We start from the raw sequence: 21900 nt of genomic DNA, 5'->3' as shown, positions 1-21900 counted from the left end.
AGTTTCAGACAAATAATTTACTGCATCCAAAAGCATGTTCACAGGTGAAGTGCAAGAAAGAAGCAAGATCACAGGAGAAGAGGTAGCAGTTGCAGTGTGGGCTAAACTTTGGTCTTCCCAAGAATTACAGCAGTATCTGATGAACCCAGATGCAATTTTACACCTCTATACTGGCTTGTTAATCTTAGAAAGAACAGCTCAAGTGTGATAGTATTCATGAAAAACACAGAGGCATTTCATTTAGAAAAACCCTTCAGGCCACAGACACCATCCTAAACTGTAAAGTCTGACTTTTCAAGTAGCAGAATTATTTAAAATGGTACAGATATCTCACCCACAGATTTATTTCAAGTCACGAAACAGATTCAAGCACAGGTAACCAGGCTGAAGTCTTTATCAAATATAAAATACAATAAAAAGCAATATACAAGACTATCAATAGTTGACATATTACTAAACTCAAAAAAGTGATGCAGGTATAAAAATATTGTTTACAAAAAAATCTTGCCAATTCTTTGATCCCCATCTCTTGAGCTACAGTGTTTCCTCACCATGTTGGAGACAAACATACTGGCCTGACAACTTTAAAAGACAAATACATGACTGTAATGAAGTAGATCCGTATACTCCAAGACATCACTCCAAAAGACTTTTTTACTGCCTTCTCCCCTCCCGCTACTCACTGTTTTGATTAGAGGCTTCCAGTTTTAAGTTTCTGCTAGTCTTTCATCATGCTGGTTTTCACCACTATTCAAAGATCCAGAATGGAACCACCAGACTGCAATTTCATGAAGCCCTACCTGTGAGTGGATACTTAGACAGTGACTCATTCCCCAAACACACCAGCCACCAGAAACATGGATCACTTGTCCTTACTTGAAAGTGCACTTTCAGTGCAGCAATCCAAAGTAATATGAAGTGGTCCAGATACCCGCAAAAAATAAAACACTTTTGAGCTCACTTAAGACACACCAAAAGAACCCACCACTTTGGCCATGGAGGGCAATACTACCACAGCAGATATATACAGTTTGTGTTTTTAAATACTTATATAAAAATTTAATATACAAATGTCTCTTTGAATGTACAAAAGATTAATATGCTAAAATCAGGTTGCGACAAGTACTATATAGACCCACTGTACAAGGCACTTCTGGTGTCCAACACTCTAAGGGAATTCAGCTGCTAAACTGCTCATTGTTTCTTTTGGTATTTCAAGATGAATTCCTTCCAGATAATGCAGAAACCTGTCCAAAAAATCAGGAGGAGAAAGGAATACAAGTGTCTATTAAGAAACACGCAGTAATTTTTAGCATACTGTGGAGAGAAGCAGGTCCTGAATCCACCTCCCCCCCCTCTGAAATTCCAGATGAAGAAAAAACATATTTGTAACAAAATTTACCAAATGCTACTGCATGGCAAAACATAGCAGATTTAGAACAACCTAAAACCTACCTTCTTTTAATTTTCCCCTGTTCTTTAAGTTTCTCTGATCTACAGATGCTGCGGAGTGTGGGTAGGTATTCCACTATGCTGGCTTGCCTGTTACACAGGTGTGAAGGAGTTCTATTGGAAAACACAGTTTGGATAATTTCCAGTCTCTTCTCTGCTTTTCTGTGAATACTGAAGAGATAGAAACAAGAGGGACATACTTAGTGTTACTCTTTAATGAGTAAAATGGTGACATTTTAATGCCATGAATACAAAAAAACCCAAAACATTGATTTTAGGTCTCATTAAAAGATGTAATCATACAAAAGGAGTCCATGAAATACACAAACTATCATGGGGTGGGCAATTGTTTTGGACAGAGGGCTGCTTACTGAATTTTGGTAAGCCATTAAGGGCCATTTAACAGGCAGCCAGGAACAGATAAATATTAATTTTCTAATTTTTTAGGGGCCCCACAGGCTGGATAGGAGTGGCCTGGTGGGCTGCATCCAGCTTGCAAGCTGCATTTTGCCCACCCCTTTACTATTATTATTATTAATTACACAGCACTAAGTAGAAGTTGTCTGCTCTCTAAATCCTTCAGGTTAAACCACAGAAAAAAAAGTTTAGGGAGAAGTTTTTACAGCTAGAGTGCTCATGTATAGGAGGTTTAAAACACATACCCTGAGCCTGAACATATCAAGGCATCCATTCTGGTCAGGAATAAAGTGCCAGTTACAATGTTTATTAACATTCATGTTTCCCACTATCAGAACAGCCTCTGTACAGTGTGACAGTGCGCACACAAATTAGGTTCTGAATCATGATATAAAAGCCATCTAAATATATACAACATATTTTTATATCTTTCATACAGCGACTTCTTCCAAAAAAGACGTGTTAACAGCAGCATAGGAATTAATTTATTGCCCTATTTAAATACTTGTACAGGAATTATTTGTTAATGTATGCAACAAAGTTTGGGATAAAACGGTGGCTAAGTCTATTAAAAACGAATCCTTTATGTTAACACTGAAAACAAATGTCTTTGCTAATATAATATTATATTCAAGGTTTTTCTCCTCTTGGTTTTAAGGACACATGCTACTACTACAAAGATACCCACATTTGATACATTCCCCCCTTCAGGTCTAATAACACCAATATATTATTTGGACTCTCTAACATGTATAAGTGCTTGAAGGATTACGACACCACACAGCAAACTATTTAATTGTCTAGGTCTTAAGAAAAACAGCTTTAAATTTCCTGCAGTAGACTAGAATGGTGCTACTACCCAACCTCAGCATAGCCAACTGGGTCAAAACATGGACATCACTTTGGCAACAAACCCAAGCAGTTAGGAAAAGGAACATTTTTAAAAAAATGGAATCCCTTTCTAGCATCTTTTCTGGAACAGGGAAAGAATGGGCTATATTTAGCTGTTTATAAATCAAAATTCTACATCTGAAAAAGTTCCAGCACTGATCAGCAAAGAGAGAAGTGAACCTTCCTCCTCCAACCACTACTTGTACAGTATTCCAGGAGACAAGCAAGGCACCGGTCTTACCTCGAATCAGCTGATTGACCAAAGTATATATTATTTCTTTCTTCTGAAATACACAAAGTAAGTTCCTCCATTTGATCACTTCCTAGTGTTTTAGGATTCAAGGAGGCTTCCACATCTTGTGAAATATTAACAAAGCACTTATTAAAAATGAGTGCTTCAGTAGCTGCCTTAAGTTCACTACAGCGTTGAAAACTCCACCAATCACTATCTTCTGTACTGTGCTCATCACAGAGACCATTTTTAATTTTTCCATGTGTCCAATTAAACCCTTCATTTCTACAATATTCTTTGGGCTCCCTTACATTAGTGCTTAGACAGCAATCTAAGAAAGACATGTCATCCACAAATTCAGTCAGTGAATGCAGGCAATTAGAAACAAGAGCAGAGCTTTTTTTCCTTGTTGGGATTTTAACTTTTTCTTCTTTATTCATCTTAAGTTTTAATTCATCTTGCTTTTTTTCTGAGCATGATTTAGGACTGTCTGATGACAAGCTTATAAATTCAGCAGAGTAGTTCAATTCATTATCAAATAAGTCACTATCTTCCAATAAAGCTAGCCTTCTCTGGTTCTTTGTCCTTTTAGACTTTTTCACAGGGCTAGCTTTTTCCAGCTGATCAAGGGATCTCTCATTTGAAGAAACTGCTGTAGCCTTTTCAAATAAAGGGTTAAATGTTTGTGTTGGCTCTGGAAGAATCTGAACTGGTAAAGGAAGAAGAGACTCAAGATTGCTATATATGAAATCCACTTTCTTCATCTGGAATTCTGCAAGCAGTTTTATCAATTTAGTGCAGTCTTCTGTTGTCGTGATTTTATGCTGTGAAAACATTAAAATTTCTTTTAAAATGTGCTTAATATCACAGTAGTTTTCAATCAATTAAATGTAAACCGCACTTAAGTTAAAGACAAAGACATCAGAGAAATATTCATGGTTTACTAGTCAATTAACCAAAGAACTGACTGCCTGCTTGTTAGCTTGACTGAAACGACCTGCTTTTTTTTTTTTTAAATTCCTTAGGTACAAGTTAACATTCTAAAGATTGTTGCTAAACATGCCTACTCTAAATAGTACTGAAAAGTGTTACATAATCCATTGTAAACCCATTCTTCAGATACAATTTTGTTCAAAACTTTAGCAACCAGAATTACAAAAATACCTTGAGAAATGTAAACAAATCTTCTGAGGGCAAACAAATATTTTTAAGGCCAAGCAAAGTTTCTGTGCAGCCCGTATCACATTTTGGAAGCTTCTGAAGATATGCATCAGTTTGAGGAGCACCACGCTTTGACTCCGTCTTTTCAGTAAGAGTTAGCTGATCTGACCCATGCGTCTCATGGCCTCCTCTTCCTACACAAAAGATACCACATTTAATTTACAATGGCATGAAAAATTCTGGGGCCAAGACATTATCCCTTTTTTGATTCTCCTCATTCTTTTCGAAGCTAAAGAAGTAAAACCTGATTTTTAAATTGCTGTAATCTTGAATTTTACTAATTTAATTTTGTTTCTTCTCCCTCTTCTTTCTTCTGAAAATCCTATCAGTTTGTTCACTCTGCCTTTCCTAACTTTTCCTTTCTTCCCCCTTTACTACTAGTACTTTACAAAACCGGGGGCTCTCAACCTTTTCTGTACCAGGACCCAATTATAAACATTGATAGCCAGCGCCCCTCACTCCCAACTCGCTGCCCCCTGCCTCCCAGTGTGTGGGGAATGGGGGCCCCAAGCAGCCCCTCGCAGGCTGGAATGCTGACAGCCTGCAAGGGAGAGGCCACAGTTTCCCATGTTTTTCTTCTTTAAAGGAGAATCCATTTTTAAAAGTTTCTCCGCAACCCTTTCATACATTAAGACCTACAGGTTGAGAAATGCTGTTCTAAATAATCACTGCAAATGCTGTTTCTTGCTCTTTGTATTCTGCTTTGGTTTCTTCCTCTCTCATTGGCTGAAAATACATTTACTGCTTCCTTCTGAGAAAGGTTCTGCTAACCTTTCCTTTTTCCTAGCCCCCAGTTCTGATATGCCTGCATCCCCCCAGCTTTCTGTTCTCTATTCCCCCTTATCCTTCAATTCTGCTTCATCGACAAGAACAGCAGCAAGATACTGTGGTGAACTAACTGCAGCCCCAAGATGATTTTTGCTATAATTGTGTGATTTACTCTCCATGTTGAGAGGGAACTGGCCTACTCTTGTTACTCATAGGAAAAAGAGTAAGGGGTAACAACTGGGAAAGTTCCTGATATCAGATACCACAGTGATAGGTAATGAACAGATGTAATAAATGCAGATTTCTAGTCCTTTAGTGACTGTGACTACTGTGGGATTTTAGATTACCATCTCAACTTCTTTCAGGAAGTTACCAATCATTCATAATTATTTAAAAACTCCTGCATAAAACATGCACACTCTTCATTTTAGTATAAATATTTTAATAGCCTGGCCTTTATTTTACTCTGGATCAACTTACCATGAAGTGCTACATCTTTTTCTTTCAAGCATCCACCTCCACTTCTAATCCAAAATTGTAGGTAGAGAACACTCTGTCTGATATCACAGTTATTTGTAGTTAACAGAGTAGCTAAGTCTTTTATATCTGTTCGCAGATTCTCAGCTAGACACAGCACTTGCAAATAGCTAGCAGCATTTATCTAAAGTAAAATGTCAGATAAAAAACCCTGTTAAATGCATTTGTCCATTTAGACTATGGCAAGTTACCAGAAAAAGCTGGTCTTGTGTACTGGAAAAATTCAATCCATTTGTGAGACAATGGAGAAACAGCTATGAACTATAGAATTGAGTTTTCAAATTCTTTTTATTTTTGTTAGCCTTTCAACCATGATTAAGCCATTCTTGAAAGTCATGTCACACACACAATATAGCAATATCTGCTGGAATCTAATAAGACTCAATCTATTTCCCATATTTACTGCCTGTGAAGTAGTATAAAAACTAGCTCAACCTTTTAATGATTGGTATCACATATTACTTTGGGACAGGGACACCTAGGAAATGTACAGAGCTTAAATTTGGTGAGTCCCTCTGCAGGAAAAAAACCCCAAAAAAACAAAACAACTGAACAACTAGCCTTTATTTTCTACAGTTTAAGAGGGGATGGAAGGAGTGTATAATGGCTAATAGATAGTATTAAAATACCCAACCTCAACCTCAGACCCACTGCAGTAACTCTCAACAAACCTTCACAGAACTGGACTTATGGCAAACAAACAACACTAAGTTTTTTCTTCCTGGGTTCCTCAAGCCCTAGTGCTCCCAAACTCCACAAACAGGCATGAGCAGCCCAGTTTAAAAAGAAAACAAAATTAAAGGACAAATTATCTTCAGCTGACCTTGTAGATTTAAAATCTAGATATTGGAAAGTGAATGAAAAGAATCTTTTTAGGATGTTTCCATTTTTTTTGTTTTAGACATGTTGTACAATTTACACTTGCCCTTAACTGAAGCAATCTGCCACTACAGAATGTTGTCACGTATTGGGCTCTTTCCTTTAATCTAGTAATATTTTTATTAATATTTCTTTCATTGTCAGTGCCCGATTCATTCTCTTAAGTTCAAATCTTTGAAGTGTAACTACTACAGATGTAGAAATCTTCCCTTACAAAACTTGGACAGTTTGATTATGAAGGACAAATTTTTTTATTTTTGTTTTAAACAAAACCTCTCAAATATTCAGGTATGCAAATATGCCCGTGAGCTTTCTAGCTAAAAGATAGAATTCATTCAATTTGCAGTAAAAAGAAACAATTCACATTTTTAAGGAATGTAATGAACAGCATGTGTTTTTAAAAATCAACATATTAACTTCAGTTGCAAAATCTCAAAAACGTATGATTTTCAATTATACCAATTAAATCCAAACAAGGGGATCTGTATGTCAAAACAGAGAGACTTACCAGAGGGGGTACTTTAAAGTTGATTTCTTCAAAGTATCCATCAAACATTAAACTAAAAGTTGGATCTGCACGAAAGGTACAAATTAGATTTGGTGAAATTTTCCTCTTCAAAATTGTTTATCTTTTGTTTAAGAAAGAAAAAGAAAGTGTTGTATTTTTACCTAAATACTAACATACATTTAGCATTTATTCTTTGTAGAAACCTCACAAATTTAACAGAAACAGTTTGTGCTTGCATAGAAAATTAGAGTTTCACTAACTTTTGTAGTCACAAATTGTATTCTGCTCACTCCTAGTCAATACTCTACTTCATAAGAGTTGACCTTAAAAATGCCTACAGGGTCCCATTACTGGAGACAAGGGACACTCACCGTTTGTAGTAAGTATTATAGGCCTCTTTGCAGTAGCCATGAAAGTCTTGATTGCACTTAGAAACCCAGCATCTTCATCAAAGATTATATCAACCTATGGGAATTACCAAATACGTAAAAATGCTTAATGATAGCTTATGAAAATAGTACTGCAATGTATTCCAGTTACCAAATACGTAAAAATGCTTAATGATAGCTTATGAAAATAGTACTGCAATGTATTCCAGTTATAGTGTCCAGCTTTTACTGATTACAGGGTTTTCCTCGATTTATGCAAGTTCTTTATATGCGAATTTGCTCTTATGCAATGAGCATATTTAAACCCATAATTCATTATGGGCTAGGTAAATTTGCTCTTATGCAATCAGCATAGGCACACCCCCTCGCCCCCCAAGCAGGTGAGTCTGTGTGGGGAGGGGAAAGGGCCATGGCCCCACTACCCCCAGCCCTAGCTGCAGTGGCCCCAGGAGCGGCCTGTGCCAGCTGCAGAGGGAACTGTCGGGGGTGGGGGGAAACACGGACATGCGCCTCGTGCTGCTCCACGCCCCCCACACCTCCTGGAGGGCTGCGGCCTGTGCCAGGTTCTTCCCAGGGAGTGCATGCCCCCAGATCTGTGTACGGGAAGACAGCAGGCGGCCGCTGCAGGCTGCGGCTGGTGGCAGGACCAGGCTGTTCCCGGCACTCAGTGTGGCCTGCCCTGATCGCTGGGAAGAGCCCGGTGCTGCCACTGGCCCCAGCCTGCAGCGGCATCCTGCTGTCATCTTGCGCACAGATCCGGGGGCCTGTGCCCCCTGGCAAGAGCCCTGCGAAATTATGCGCCATTCTCTGGGAAAACATGTGCCACATAAAAATTGAGGGAAACCTGTACAAATAAAATTTTCCTAAACATATTTAAATAAAGGAAATATACCCACTCCAAATGAAGCTCATTAGATATATATACACATACTATTTGTAGTAGGTGCAAAAAAAAGGTTTTAGCAGTCTTATCTATATTCAAATCTAACAATATTTTAATTTTATATCATAGCAATTATGACATTCTAGAAATAAGCCAAGTATCCTTAACATTAAGTTGGTTTTGGGCTGTAATGTCTCACTCTTTAGTCTATACCCCACAACAGTTTTTTGGGGCAAACATTAGCTTTGTGTGTAAAGAAGTATAGGGGGGAAAAAAGAAAGAAGAAAAAAGAAACACAGTACAAGCTGTTATCCGGCATCCCCCAGGAATGAGGGATGCCAGTTAATTAAATGTGCACTGACTGGTGCACTCCCCAGCATCAGTGTGCCGGGGCACAGGGATGGGTGCCCCTGCGCAGGCTGCTTTGCCCTGGGCCGTGGGCCAAAAGAAGTGGCAAAAAAAAAATTCGGCTCACAGCGGCGAAACAGGAAGTCCTCTGGAAGTGGTACTTCCGATTTCACTTTTGCCACATCCCTTGGGTGCCAGTTAATAGAGTTTTCCAGCTAATAAACTGCCGGTTTACAGTAAAAGCTGTGTTATGGGCCCGGGGGGGTGAATCCATCTATTTACAAAATAATAGTTAAATATTTCTGTTTGGATCTTTAGATGTTGCATCTAGGATATATATTTATAGACCAAGCTTGCAAAAAATTTAGTGAGTGAAATTACTTCCAGCTGAATTTTTTCAAAAGTTGCTAATTCCAATACTGAAGTCTACCCAAAGTCTCAAGGAAAAAGAAATTCTTTAAGTATGAAAATATTTATTTTCCAAAACAGGCAGATAATTTAAGATTTACCTCTTCAAAAAGAATGAGAGATGTTGCACTTTTTCTATTGAGTTCCTCTCCTCCCACTTCCTTGCTCAGTGATCTAATCTGAATATCCACTGTTTCTTCAGGTGATTTTTGTATAGTTTCTGAATATTAAGAACAAGCCATGAGATTAATGTAAGACCAAAAAGCAATTCAAGCACTTTACTATGTAAAGTCCTAGTCCTGCAGAGTTGTGGAAACCTGCATAATATTTCACATGTTAAACTGTCACAATGAAGTCTGAAGACACTACTGATGCATAAAGTATATCTATCAACTTCCATAGCTACCATAACATAAGTACAACAGATTTTCTAGTCACTGTCCTAGTTATTAGTCCTTAATATTTGTGCAACTCTGAAAGATTATCTGCAAATGGAAAAAGGTAACAAACCAGCATATTAAATGGTAATACCTACCCTTGTTTTTTTCTTGAGATTTTACTATTTCTTCATTATTCTTAGACTTAGAAGATACTTTAAAATAATTTGCTAGTGTTTTAGAAGGAAAACTTCGTTTTATTCCTGTTCCTTTGGGTGAAAGTGGAGGTTTCCTTGGTGAAACAATTTTCTTGGGAGAATTTACTTTTTCTGAAAGACAGGGTTTGCATTAGTTTCAAGCTTAAAATACATTTCTCCAACTGACATCTCTGATAAACTGACAGCCTGGTTTAATTTAGCTACTCTCTCAGCAATCCAAAGATAATCTAAAATAAGCAGCAAGAGTCAGAATAACTTTTCTCCCTCCTACTCCTCATCAATACAGAAGTATTATTAGGAACAGTCAAATTAAAAATAATGGGGAATAAGTTTAATTCAGTAAGTGTGGGTAAGCTTTACCTAAAATCAACAAACCACATTTCCCAACATTAAAACCATAAGATAAATGCAAGTTTACCACTTTTTATGCTGCCTTTTACTTTTCTTCTACCAACTGCTAAAAAGGAAGAGATCAACACAAATGACACTTACTTGGGGACTTGGTGCTACAACTGTTAAAGAAGCAAGGTTTATGTGCATTTACACCTTGCTTGTCCACCTGATGAGACTGAGTGGCTTCCTTTAGCTGAGATAAGATCTGTCTACCACTGCGCTGGCAAGAGGCATTAACTTCAAATATCTGCAAGAACATTTAAAATAAATTCAAATACTTTTTATTAAATATGTATATACATACATACATATACATATCTTAGTAAAGCAACAGTAAAGACGAACCTTAAACCCAAGTTCCTGAGCACAAGCATACACTGCAGCAGTCTTTCCCACACCTGGTGGGCCAGTTATCAGCATAGTATTACAGAGAGCAATCTCTTCTTCACCATCAGATTTGTCTTCCTTAAAATCCATGCTATCCAAAGAATCTACAGAATAATTTCAAAAGGAAACAAAACAGTTTGAGCCACTGAGTCAAGCCAGAGACAAATATGGCATGATCTAGATTAGTCTCCATATTTTAGAAACATGGCAAAATTAAAATAATTGGCAAAAAAACAGAACATATATTTTTGAAAAATGGAGGGGTGGGGGTGGGAAGAGGTTTGGAAATCCCCAACCACCTTGCTGGGTGTTTCCCTCATCTTTTTCCACTTTCTGATTTCTCTTTTCTTCTAAATCAGCTCTTCTTTTCCACTCCTGCAGCCAACTTTGAGGAGACAAGAAATAATCAAATCAATAAAGCATCCCAAATGAAGATGAATAGTTCAGAGTTGTTTTCCAGTTAAAAAAAAAAAAATCTTTCCCCTTTTACCCAAAATCAACTGTACAAACATCTACTAAATTCTACTAGGAAGGATTCAAAATGACCAACTGCTAAAGAATGTTCAATTACTAAAGTCAATGGTTTGAGTATAGTGTAGTTTAGAGTTTATTAAGCTCATATTTTGAATTCACTGTTCCAAAATATTCCATTTTATTGTGCAAACACAACTGATCCAAATACTGAAACTGACAAATCTGCTACAAGAAGCAACTAGAAACTACTGTTTTATATTATTAAGGGGAAAATCAAGCCTCATGTTATAAATGATTTTGGTAAAACAGTGGGTACATTTCTCACCCGTGTAATCTTTTAATTGTCTTTGCATTCCCTACAAGTTCACTGGATTCCTGAGGCTGGTACTTTTCTGTCCAAAGCACATCTTCCTTTTCAATGCCTAGGAGTAAAAAAATAAATAAATAAAAATCCAGAAGTAGTCTATTTAAAACACTTCTGTATCCAAAAAAAAGTCACACACCAGTTTCTTGTGTGCATGGAATTAAACGGAGGTGGATTTAATTTTAAAAATTAAAACTCTAAAGATTTTTAAAATTTTCCAGGTCTTATTTATACGTTGCAGTTCTTTACTTTCTTCCTATTGTATGCAGCCTGAAATTCCTATGGTGAAGTCTTATTTCTTTCACTAGTTACTTCCTTGTTAGTTGAATTTCACATTTTAAATAGGTAATACTTTGTCTTTTTTTTTTTTTTTAGACATGTAAAATGCTCATCATCCAGGATGAAAAAAAGAAAAACCCCAAAAACAAATCTAGGCCTCCATGACCTTCTTTAGATAGTCAAAGCTCAAGTTTAATTAGCAATTAATTCATTTTGTTAATTATGATTGATTACCTCAACCTATATTGCTGAACATCTACAAGGGAAGAAACACTGAAATTCTTGAACCAAAATCCAGTCCTCTAGCTTAGTTTGCAGTTAACCAGTTGTACAAATAGTCTCATTAAGTGTTTATAAGATTATAGCCTAATTTTCAGAGCCTATAGCTGTTGTTTTGTTATATTGGGAATACCAGAAGTGGCATCTATATTTCAGCTCATTTTAAATTTTAATCTAATCTAAAAGACATGGAAGCAATAGCACAATTTTTCGAGTTATACTGAGACTCTGTAAAACAGATTTAAAATCATTATTATTTAGTCCAGTAATTTAAATCACGACTTAATTATTGGATTTAAAAATCGCTCCATTCTGGCATTAAAATTACTAACAACTTCAGAGTAGCTTGTCCATAGTCTTGTTTCTCTGTGGACCTGCTAATGACCAGCAGGAATAATGCTCTGCAGTGCATTGGGAGGATTACACAAAAATCTATCTAGGTCCAGTTAGCCAATAGTGACAGGGAATTTTCTATACTTTAAAAAAATTATGTAAAAAGGTACCTGAAACAGGGTTTAATTCTGACCCCAGTTCAATGTCTTCTATTGTTATAACATCCGAGTCCTGGGTTTTATTTTCTCTGGCATGTGTTACTTTTTCTGTGTCTGTCTGTTTGGTGCAGGACACTTCATTTTTTGAAGTTTTGGATTTTAGTTCCATCTCTCCTCTGTCAATTTGTTTTCTTCTTTTTGATTTGCAGTCTTCAGTTTCTTTCCTTTTCCTCTTAGTTTCTTTCCGATTGTCCGAACTAATCTGATCCATTTCAGAATGTGTGGCTTCACATTTACTTACTAGTAAGTGAAGATTAAAAATAGATTACATCATTTCAGGCCTTTACATTAGCTCATCCATTTTTTTTTACTATGTAATCCACATTTATACATTTCAGTCAAAATTACTCAAAATAAAATTACTGTAATTTTCTTCGATTCAGCTTTCCTTTGCTCCAGATTTAAATAAAATTTTTCATGGCATCAGGACTTAAATACATTACTGACCTTGTTTATTGCTTTCAGAAAGTACACATTCAGTTTGCTTTTTCAAAAACTGGTTAAAATACAATCTTGCAGGAAACTCCAGGTTTGAAGATTTGATCTCTTCTAATAAAAAATTCCTTTGATTTTTAGGAAAAACTGGTCTCCATCCTGACAACTGCAATATATCAAAGGCATTCAAAACATATCAGATAAACTTATGTGGAAGCTTTCAGTGTTGGAACACCATTTATTTTTGTTAACTGGCTTGGTATGCACAATGTTCATCAGAAAGCATCTGGAACCTTTTAGCATGCTTAAGGTAGAAGTTTAACCAAGTATACGTTAAAGCAGTAATCAGTGTTGCTCAGGGTAAAAGTCACAGGATTTTTTTTTAAAGAATAAAAATCCCAGGATAAAGACCCATTATTTTCTTAGCAGTAAAAAAGACTTAAATACTAACCATGAGTGATGAATTGTTGCTACTAGGTTTTGAACTTATAACTGAGAATTCACCAAGTGAAACAGTGAGTTTTGTGACATCAGTTACTTTGGTATTTGGTTCCCTTAGCTTAGCTAACAGAGGACATGATGGTGATGTCAACCTCCACATCAAACCACCTATGTAAATATGGAGAAAAAAAAAATTAATGAAATGAGACCCCAGCCCCAAAGACCAAGCTTCTTCAGTAAAGAAATAACTGACCTATTTTGCATGACCAAATTTATCCATGCTCTCAAAACCAGATTAAATAAATGTTTCAACATCTTTGCATCTATTAATGTAAACCATCCCAAACTAACTAAACAATTTCATATACATTCCACACAATTCCAACTGCTTTAATGTCACACCGAGCCCAACAAAAAAAATCTATTATGCTAAACTGATTTACTCAAACACTATTATTGGTTATTATATATATTTTTTAAACATACTCTATATGGCTACCCATTAATTTATTTAGATAAGTATTACTATCATCTAAATTTCATTTTTTTAAAGGAAAAAAAAGTGCCTGCTAATTATTTCACCCAAAGTATACTACAAAGTTTTATCTTTGAACCTCTAGTTTTTAGAGATCTCCTAAAGATCTACTTTAAATTTACAACATAGGCTTACAGATCAGTAAATTAACTTACAGTCATCTTTCTGCTGTACATGAACAACTGTCTGAAAAGAAGAACTGGCCACAGAATATGCTTCCATTGCTGCTGCTTTCTTTGCGATGTATCTTTTTAAGGACTCTGGCAAACCACTCATCAAAAATTCCCGTTTTGCCTTGAATTGCTCATCATCTTGAGAATTTTCAGATACATCTCGACTTTAAATAAGTGATAAAAAACTATTCAAATGTGCAAGCACACACAATTCACAGATACGTTTTATCCATATTAAGCATCGATTCCCTTTAGTATGTAGTGGAGACTTTAGTGTACTAATTATTTGGAAAGATTGCTAGGGTTTACCAAGACCAAGAAGGTTTTAAAAAAGCAGGAGTACACACTTATCTTCTGGCCTCCTATATTTCTAAGGCATTTTAAAAATATAGTTCGTACTATAGTTACTGAATAAACACAGGTTTGGGCTTAGAGCGACTAGTAAGACCCATTAAATGAAGTAGCAACAATACTGTAAAAGTCAGCTTGAAAGCTCTTAGGATTTAAACACGCATAATATTTTTATATTAAAATTCAAAACACTGTTACTGCATTTTGACAGATGTACTTTATGTAGTGTGAGAAAGTTTTCTAAAGGAACCTGAATACTTTGATCTGACACTGAAGGAATACCACTAATTTCTTATAAAATAATTCAAGTTTTCTCTGGAGAGAAATTTGGAGGGAATCAGGAATCCAGTAAATTTGAATTTTATGGAAAACTAACCTGCTCTCATCAAAGATTACAATTGGTTCATCACCACAGTTTTGAGCTTTTCTGCCCAGAAATGAAGGAGGGACACTCAGTTTTCCTTTAAAAGACAAAGGAGAATTAAATTAGCATTGGTAACCATTTTATTGCTACATTTGTATTTTCATTCTAACTTTATCTTCCTGTTCTCTTAAAAGTTGTCTCACTTTAGAGAGGATCAGCTTAAGCAATACAAGAAAATATAATTGTTAATGCTTTTCTCTCCCTCCTCTCCCTCTGTGCAGTGCTGGCCGGAGCCATGACACATCAGGTGCCTGCACTGGGCACCAGTGCCCTGACCTCCCCACCTGCTGCTACTGCATACCGGGGGGGGCCTTCATACCCCCACCCTCCCTCACACCCTACATACCCACACCTTGCCCACACAACCCCCACTGACACACATATACCCCAACATACCCTATTCTCCCCTACACAGCCACATACAACCCATCCACACAATACACAAGTCATGACAAATACGTTTGTAATAAAATTAAAATACATTACAGTAGGTGTTTGACTTCTAGTGTAAGATTTGTTTTTTTCTGGTTCTAAGATGGCAACCCCCCACTCCCAAAAGGAGTATTGGGGGGGGTAGCAAGGGGAGGGATTTCCGATGGCAGGGGTTAGGGGGCAGGACTTCCAGTCCCAATGTGGTGATCAGGGGGCCCAGCATCTGTCAAGAAGCAGTCTCTAACAGCTCACCAAAACTTGTTAAGCTGCCCTCCACCCAAAATAATTAGTCCATGTAGAAAAAGGGTGGGCAATTGGTACTGCATGGCAACAGTGACCATTAGACTGTCCCTGGTATCATGAAGACACAGCTAAACTGCTGCCACTTAGGAAGCAGAACTGGAGTAGCACACCAAGCAGCCCAGCATGTTTGAAGGTGCTGTTATCAGGTACGGTATGTTAGGGTTCAGACATAGTTGTAATACTTAAGATAGGCACCTTCAACACTCAAAAAACTTTATTTAAATCCAATTACCGTTTTTCTTCATAATTTTCATGCTTCCAGATTTTCTTCCTAATACATCATTTAAGTTCCGAAGTTTCTTCTGCTTTTTCTCCACATGTTGTGTTACAGCTGTCTTATTACCCAGGGTTGAGGTTAAGATTATTACAGAATCCTGGAAAGGAAACATTACTTTCTGCTTTTATTGTTGTTTTCAACTGTTAACGCTGCCAATCACTGATGAGTACTACTGAAATTGATAAAATATTCCCCTCCAAAAAGAGAAATTAAATATGAATCAAGCAACTGTTCAGCTTTCAGGTTTCCTACAAATGGATAGCATATGGGCTAAGTTACAGTAAAAATATTATATTTGAAAAACTGACGGTAAAAAAAAGTGTCAGTTTTCCAAAACAAATAGTTGGGTCCTCATTTATACTTCTTTGCATCAGGAGATTGATCAATCTGTCTGCCTGCCTAACTATATAATTAGACACACAGACAGATGAGGACCCAACTGACTTTTTGAGAACAAAAACATCAACCAGAACTATGACAGGTTCTGGATGCAGTTTTGGGAATCTGATTCTGAAGCCCAGCGGGTAAAAGACCCAAAGAAACGATCAATTAGACTCAATTCATACCTTCTAGTAATGAAGAACTATAAATATATCGCTTCCAAATAAACATTCAATTCACATGATTTTTTAGTAGAAGCATACATATAGGCTAAAAAATAAAGTTTAAATTATTTCTTAAGTAAGACCCACAAAACTAGGAAGAGGAATATGGAATTTACGTTTTGCTCAAAATAGAAAGACTTACTTCACTTCCTTGCAATTTCCTCCTTTCAGCAAGAGCTTTCTGTCGAGATGAGCGTCTTACAGGCGTTTGCATGTCTTCGTTAACCTTTGATCTATGATGTTGTATAGCCTTTGCTTTTTCAATAAGTTGTTTTGCTTTAGATATATTTTTATATGTGGAATTCACCTACCACAAAAGATAACCACAGTATATGACCATTGACAGCTGTTTATTCTACATTTAAAGACCAACACTGACACTCAGTGAGTACAACATTCTTCACGCACGCAGCTAGCATACAATTTGAAAAGAAATAAAATGTTTGTGGGTATCACTGCTCCCTTTTAAAGGGAAGAAAGTCTTTCCTAAATTCTGCACAAGCATACAGCCACAAATAAATATGAACTAAACAGCAATCATAACCGAGCTCTTATAAACGTATCTGACTTTCACAAGGAGACACAGAGTCTTCAGGGCAGAAGGGAATGTCAACAAACAGAATAAAACATGGAGCAGCAGCAACAGCAAACTAAGACAAACATTCAAATACAATTTGCTGACTATGATAGATACCTAATTGACAGCCCTGTAAATAAATATTTGCTAATTTATCCACAGAACCACTAGTATAGCACAGGCAGTGAGAACTTAAGCTTCCTTATATTGCCCTTCCAATATTCAGGTCTCCAAACTATCTTTGCTAGTTGCTAAAACTGCCACCTAGAATGTCAGGAGGTGTCCAGTTAATGACAGTCATTTCTACTGTATAACTGTACAGTAATATCACTAATAAGGATTTCTCAGGTATGCTGTGGAAAGCAGCCTGACATCTTCTGAAGCATATTCAGACATCTAAAGAATAGTGACACTGAATAAATGTACAGTGATTAACTCTCCACTTAAGAAAAGAGACTTGAAACTACTTGTGCGTGAAGCATACATCTATGAGCCAGAACAAGAGATAAAAGAGTGGGAGTCCTTATCAACAAGAGGTAGTTGGCTGAACCATGTCCATCTAAATAAGGATGATGTTGGATTTTTGTTAGGATCCTGACCTGGAGCTCTGTATAATGCATCAGCCTCTACTCAGGAACTAGTCAATTAATTGACTCTACTGGAGTGTAGTAATTACCATGCTCCAGCAGATTCCACAACATCATGTGCATCAGCATCCCTGCACTGAAAAATGGCGGCAGGGCACTTTACAATGTCCCTGCAGTCATTTTTTCTGTGTAGGGACACTGATGAACAGCGCAATCTAGGTGTTATAATTAGACTGGAGCACATGTACAAGTGCACCTTGACACTTACACTGCTTTCCACAGTATCCCAACCAGAGAAACTGAAAAGTTCCATTTCACTCTGCAGGAATTTGGCATCCATCGGAGCCATTCATCTGCACATTCAGGAAGGAAGCAAGCCACCTTCAATTACATTCCCGTTCCAGATTTTATTTAAAACAAATTTAAATTCTGCAATAGTTCATAGTGCAAGTGGCCTCATTTTGGATTTTGAGGTTTCAGATGGCTGATGTTACACAATATTATGTACACAGTTCAATATTTAACAAGTGATCTTTCAAACACAGAAAGTGAAATGCAGACTTCCTTATTTAAGTTACCTTAATACTACTTGGAATATATTCCTCGTTTTCCTTTGCTTCAGTTTTGTTTGATTTTTTAGATGTACCAATTCGAGTAAATCTCATTCTAAACAGGGAAAAACATGATGAAATTTATTTTTTAAATAAAAAGATACTTCTCTCAACCTCAGATTCAGTAGATTTAAAATATCCTGCTCTAAGTGGAAGGAAAAAAATCTTAAATCAATAAACTGGCCAGATATATTTTTCCTTCTTTTAATCCTAGAATAAGTTAAAGAAATCAGTTATATATTGCTATTCAGCTGACCCATTACATTTATAGGATACCTAGAAATGCTTCCCAATCCACCCATCTATAACCTCACTCTTACTGATGAACATTTAAAAACAACCCTCCCGCGCCCCCACTATTTCAGAACATAAAAGCCATACTTAAGCAAAATACAAGACATTCTTAAAATTGAAACTTTTACCTTATTGGGCTTTTTGCATCATAGGGTACAGTAATCACCTCAGCCTTATATATATTTTTCTTCCTACTGCTTGCTTTTGGAGTAGAAGCCTGGAGAGGACCATCACTTAGTGCATCTTCAGAAAGAGCGTCTCTAAGCCTACATTTTTCAGGTGTAATATTTTTGGATGTTTCCACTGTCTTTTGCCTTACACTTCTCCTTAATTTCTTCTTTTTTGGACTCAAAATTATTAGTATACTATCTGAGTTTGTTTTCTCCATCTGAACATTATCCTTTATACTTTCATCTTCATTATGACTAATACTATTTGGAATAAGAATATTTGTTCCCTTGGTCTCCAATACCTTCTTTCTTTTCCTTTTAAGTCTATTGGTTCTCTCCTTTGAAATGCTACCATTTTCAGTATGACCATGTGAACGTTTGTTAGCATAAACCTTTGGTATTTTACTTTCCAGTCTTTTGTTTGAGACAACTTCACCTTCTTCTATTCCCTGTTTTTGTTTTGAAGACTTTTCATTAGTTTCCTTTACTTTCCCAGGTATTTTTTTTACTCCGCTTTTTACTACATCAGAAACCGGTTGTTTAAAAGCTTTCATGAACTGGTGTCTTTCTTCCACAGTACATTTTGGCTTTGCAGCTTCAGGACCTACAGCTTCTAGGACAGCCAACTCCAATTCTTCCTCCTCTATAACTACATTAGATTTTCTCTTCTGAGAAATCTGATCAGTCTGTTCATTCTCTAAGATATCTGGACTACTTTCTTTTTCAATTTCAGACCCTTTATGCTTGAAAAAGATAGAAGCTATTTTTCTAGAAGCTTTTTGCTCTTTTAGGAGAGAGGCAGATTTGGGGGGAACAGGATGAACTTGTGCAAGGACTGTCACAGTTCTAAGTGGTAGCTGCTGGGATCCTTTGCAGTTTTCAGGGTCACTGGTACTATCACTCTTGTCCATTTCATCTGCTGCAATAGTACTGTCTAATGTTGGCATTTTGGCTTCCTGAATAGGATTCATGTTTTCTTCTTGACTTTTCAAAAAGTCCTCAAATGATACTGTGATTGTGCCATCGGTCAACTGGGATGCCTTCTCCACATTACTTTCAAGACTTAAATCACTTGGAGTATTTTGACTTTCTATTGTTTTAAGATGCAAGATTTGTTTTTTATCTTGACATTCCTTTGTAGACTTTTCATTCAGCTGGTTTTCAGAGGAGAAACTTTTGGACAAATCCAAATCATCTTTGTGTTTCCTCTTTCTTGATCTCTGTAGTTTATTTTTTGTTCCATTTAGTTCAGAGCCAGTTTTCTTTGCATCTTTTCTGCAAGTGACAGCATTTGGAGACACTTTGCTTTGCTGCTCGTCTTCTGCTGGCCCTTCTACCCATTTTTGCATGAGTGAGGTAGAACTACTGCTGGCAACAATATCAGCCTCCAAGCAATCTTCCTTTGGTTCTATTGTTTCTGTACTGTCATCACTGGTCATTTCTATCACACATTCATTGTCAGGTATTTGCATCTCTTTCAATTTATTATTTAAGTTAACTCTCTTCCCTTTTCTCTTCAGCTTTGAAGAAGTTTTCAAAGTCAATTTAGAATCTTTGCTGCCAGCACTGAGCTGGTCAGCTGGACTTATTTTATTTTCTCCAGATGCAAGAGGTAAAGTGATCTTCTCATTTGTAGGAGGAGTCTTTTTAAAATAATCCAATATGTTGTTAGATTTTGGTGGTGACAATACTTTATCCACATTTCTTGCCAATGGTGAAAAATATTTTGTAATGGTTTTTATGGGAGGATCTTCCTCTCTTCGTTTCTTGCATGGCTAGTAATGACAAATCAACATTAATTTTCATTAAAAGACTGAATCAGATATGCATGACAGTAACATCAAATATTATACTGTTAGACTCTTTGGGAGAGAAACAAGTCTGAAGTCGAGGTCACTCCCCCTCTCAGAGGAAAGTCACATCGATACTTTAAGACTGTACGATTCAACATTACCACCATCTTTCCAAGAGACATCTAAAGCTGTAAATAAAGCAAGCCAGCATCTTTGTAAATAGGGAATTTAAGGGTCTTCACCTTGAGCTGTGCTTACGTGACAGACCCACTGAACCGGCATGCAGCCCCCCCTCCTTCTCCCTCATTCCCTCCTGTTTACTCTCTCTCATGGTATCAGCATTAAAGTACAAATGTAAATTAGATTGCTTTTTACATGGAAGTGGAAGGTCTGCCCACTGAAAGTTAATTTCTTAGTTAAAGAAGTGTATCTTCAGGAAAAATTAGCCATGATTCAGGGCAACAATCAGAGTATCTCTTTGTAGAGCACTCAGCTCAACAGCAACCTAATCCCCATGGTTTTACTGCAACATGGAGACTTATCACATCTCAAGGAAAAGGAACATTCAAACTTTCTTTGGAAAGGGGCAGCACCCCGTTTCATCTCTAAGGAAGAGAAACCCTTGCTACGCATCCATTTGACCATCAATTTGTCACGCTCCCGATGAAACCAGAGCCACAAGGAACAAGTGTGGTTTTGTAATAACTTCCTGCGGGGAACTGAGCGGTTCGCAACTCCGAGCCTCGAGCCTCCTGTCCGAAAAGCAAGTCCAGCTCATAGCTTTCGCTGCGTTTCGCCTGCAGACAACTACGCAGCTCTCAGAGACCACACCACACCTTTTATTTTGGCTGGGGGCTACGACAAGACACGAGCGTGAGAACAATCGGATTTGTGAGTCGCACAATCAATGCTAGTAAAAGCCTCTCTCGCTTAAGACCATTCGGGTTGGACCCAAGTCACTCTCAGAGCATCTCACCCCACGCTGGGGTTTGCTATCAGCCCCCACTTGCCTCGAAATCATTAAAAAAATAAAATAAGGCTTCAACTTTGATGACTCGCAGGCCCTTTGCGGCGACCGAGTCCACGACGACGATCCTGTGGGACCTTCCCCCCCAGTCCTGTGGACGCCCCAGTTTCAACTGCAGGTGACAGCCCGTTCCCAGAAGGCCCCTCCGCACTCCTACCCCAAAAGCCTCGTCCCCGCGGCTGCGGCCCACCTCAGCGAGTCCCCTGACAGGCCCCGTGGGGGAGCCTGTGCAGACCCGGCGGGGCCCGTCGGAGCAGCCTCACCTGCACGTCCGCGTCCGCATCCGAGTCCCCGTCCCCGCCCGGGGGCGCCGCGGCCACAGCCACCCTGCCCACCATGCCCCGCGCTCCCTCAGCGGCGGGGCAGGCGGCACGCAGAGCCCATGGCGGGGCCGCTCGGCGGCAGAAAAGCGCGCGCGGGCGGGACGGGGGGAGGGGCCGGCAGGGCCCACCCCACGTGACCCGGGCGGGCCAACCCGAGCACTCCCTCCCGCCCCGCCCCCGTCACGTGACGCTGCCTAGCAGCTCTCGGCTGTCAGTTGGGTTTCGCGCCGCGCGGTGACGTCCGCCGGAGCGCCGAAGGGACAAACTTCCTCAACAGGCGGTTTTGC

At 38.0% G+C, this 21900-nt stretch overlaps 1 protein-coding gene across 1 annotated transcript; it reads right to left on the bottom strand.

The window, feature by feature from the left end:
* Positions 1-376: 376 nt before the first annotated feature.
* ATAD5 (ATPase family AAA domain containing 5) lies at positions 377-21731 on the bottom strand. Its single transcript, XM_090060325.1, has 23 exons — positions 21554-21731; positions 18429-20245; positions 17974-18061; positions 16374-16538; positions 15582-15723; positions 14567-14651; positions 13822-14003; positions 13142-13299; positions 12703-12856; positions 12208-12495; positions 11108-11204; positions 10608-10693; positions 10267-10412; positions 10021-10168; positions 9469-9639; positions 9035-9153; positions 7277-7370; positions 6906-6970; positions 5462-5642; positions 4157-4347; positions 3002-3816; positions 1456-1623; positions 377-1247 (listed from the first exon to the last, which is right to left on the bottom strand). Exons 1-23 carry the CDS (start codon positions 21626-21628, stop codon positions 1169-1171), a joined length of 5514 nt encoding a protein of 1837 aa, XP_089916451.1. The 5' UTR covers positions 21629-21731; the 3' UTR covers positions 377-1168.
* Between the last annotated feature and the right edge of the window lie 169 nt (positions 21732-21900).

The sequence above is a fragment of the Crocodylus siamensis genome, chromosome 8, assembly GCF_052110815.1.
Source record: "Crocodylus siamensis isolate JL-2025a chromosome 8, ASM5211081v1, whole genome shotgun sequence".
NCBI lineage: Eukaryota > Metazoa > Chordata > Crocodylia > Crocodylidae > Crocodylus > Crocodylus siamensis.
This window is presented reverse-complemented; position numbering and strand designations above follow the sequence as displayed.

Bases quoted from the DNA above. Each gene is read 5' to 3' on its own strand.
- ATAD5 (XM_090060325.1), bottom strand. From the start codon at position 21,628: ATGGTGGGCAGGGTGGCTGTGGCCGCGGCGCCCCCGGGCGGGGACGGG. The intron at 10,694-11,107 runs GTGAGAAATGTA...GTCTCCTCAAAG, and splicing joins ACAATTAAAAGATTACACGG to TTGGCTGCAGGAGTGGAAAA. The intron at 3,817-4,156 runs GTATTTTTGTAA...ATGTTTTCACAG, and splicing joins ATTTGTTTACATTTCTCAAG to CATAAAATCACGACAACAGA.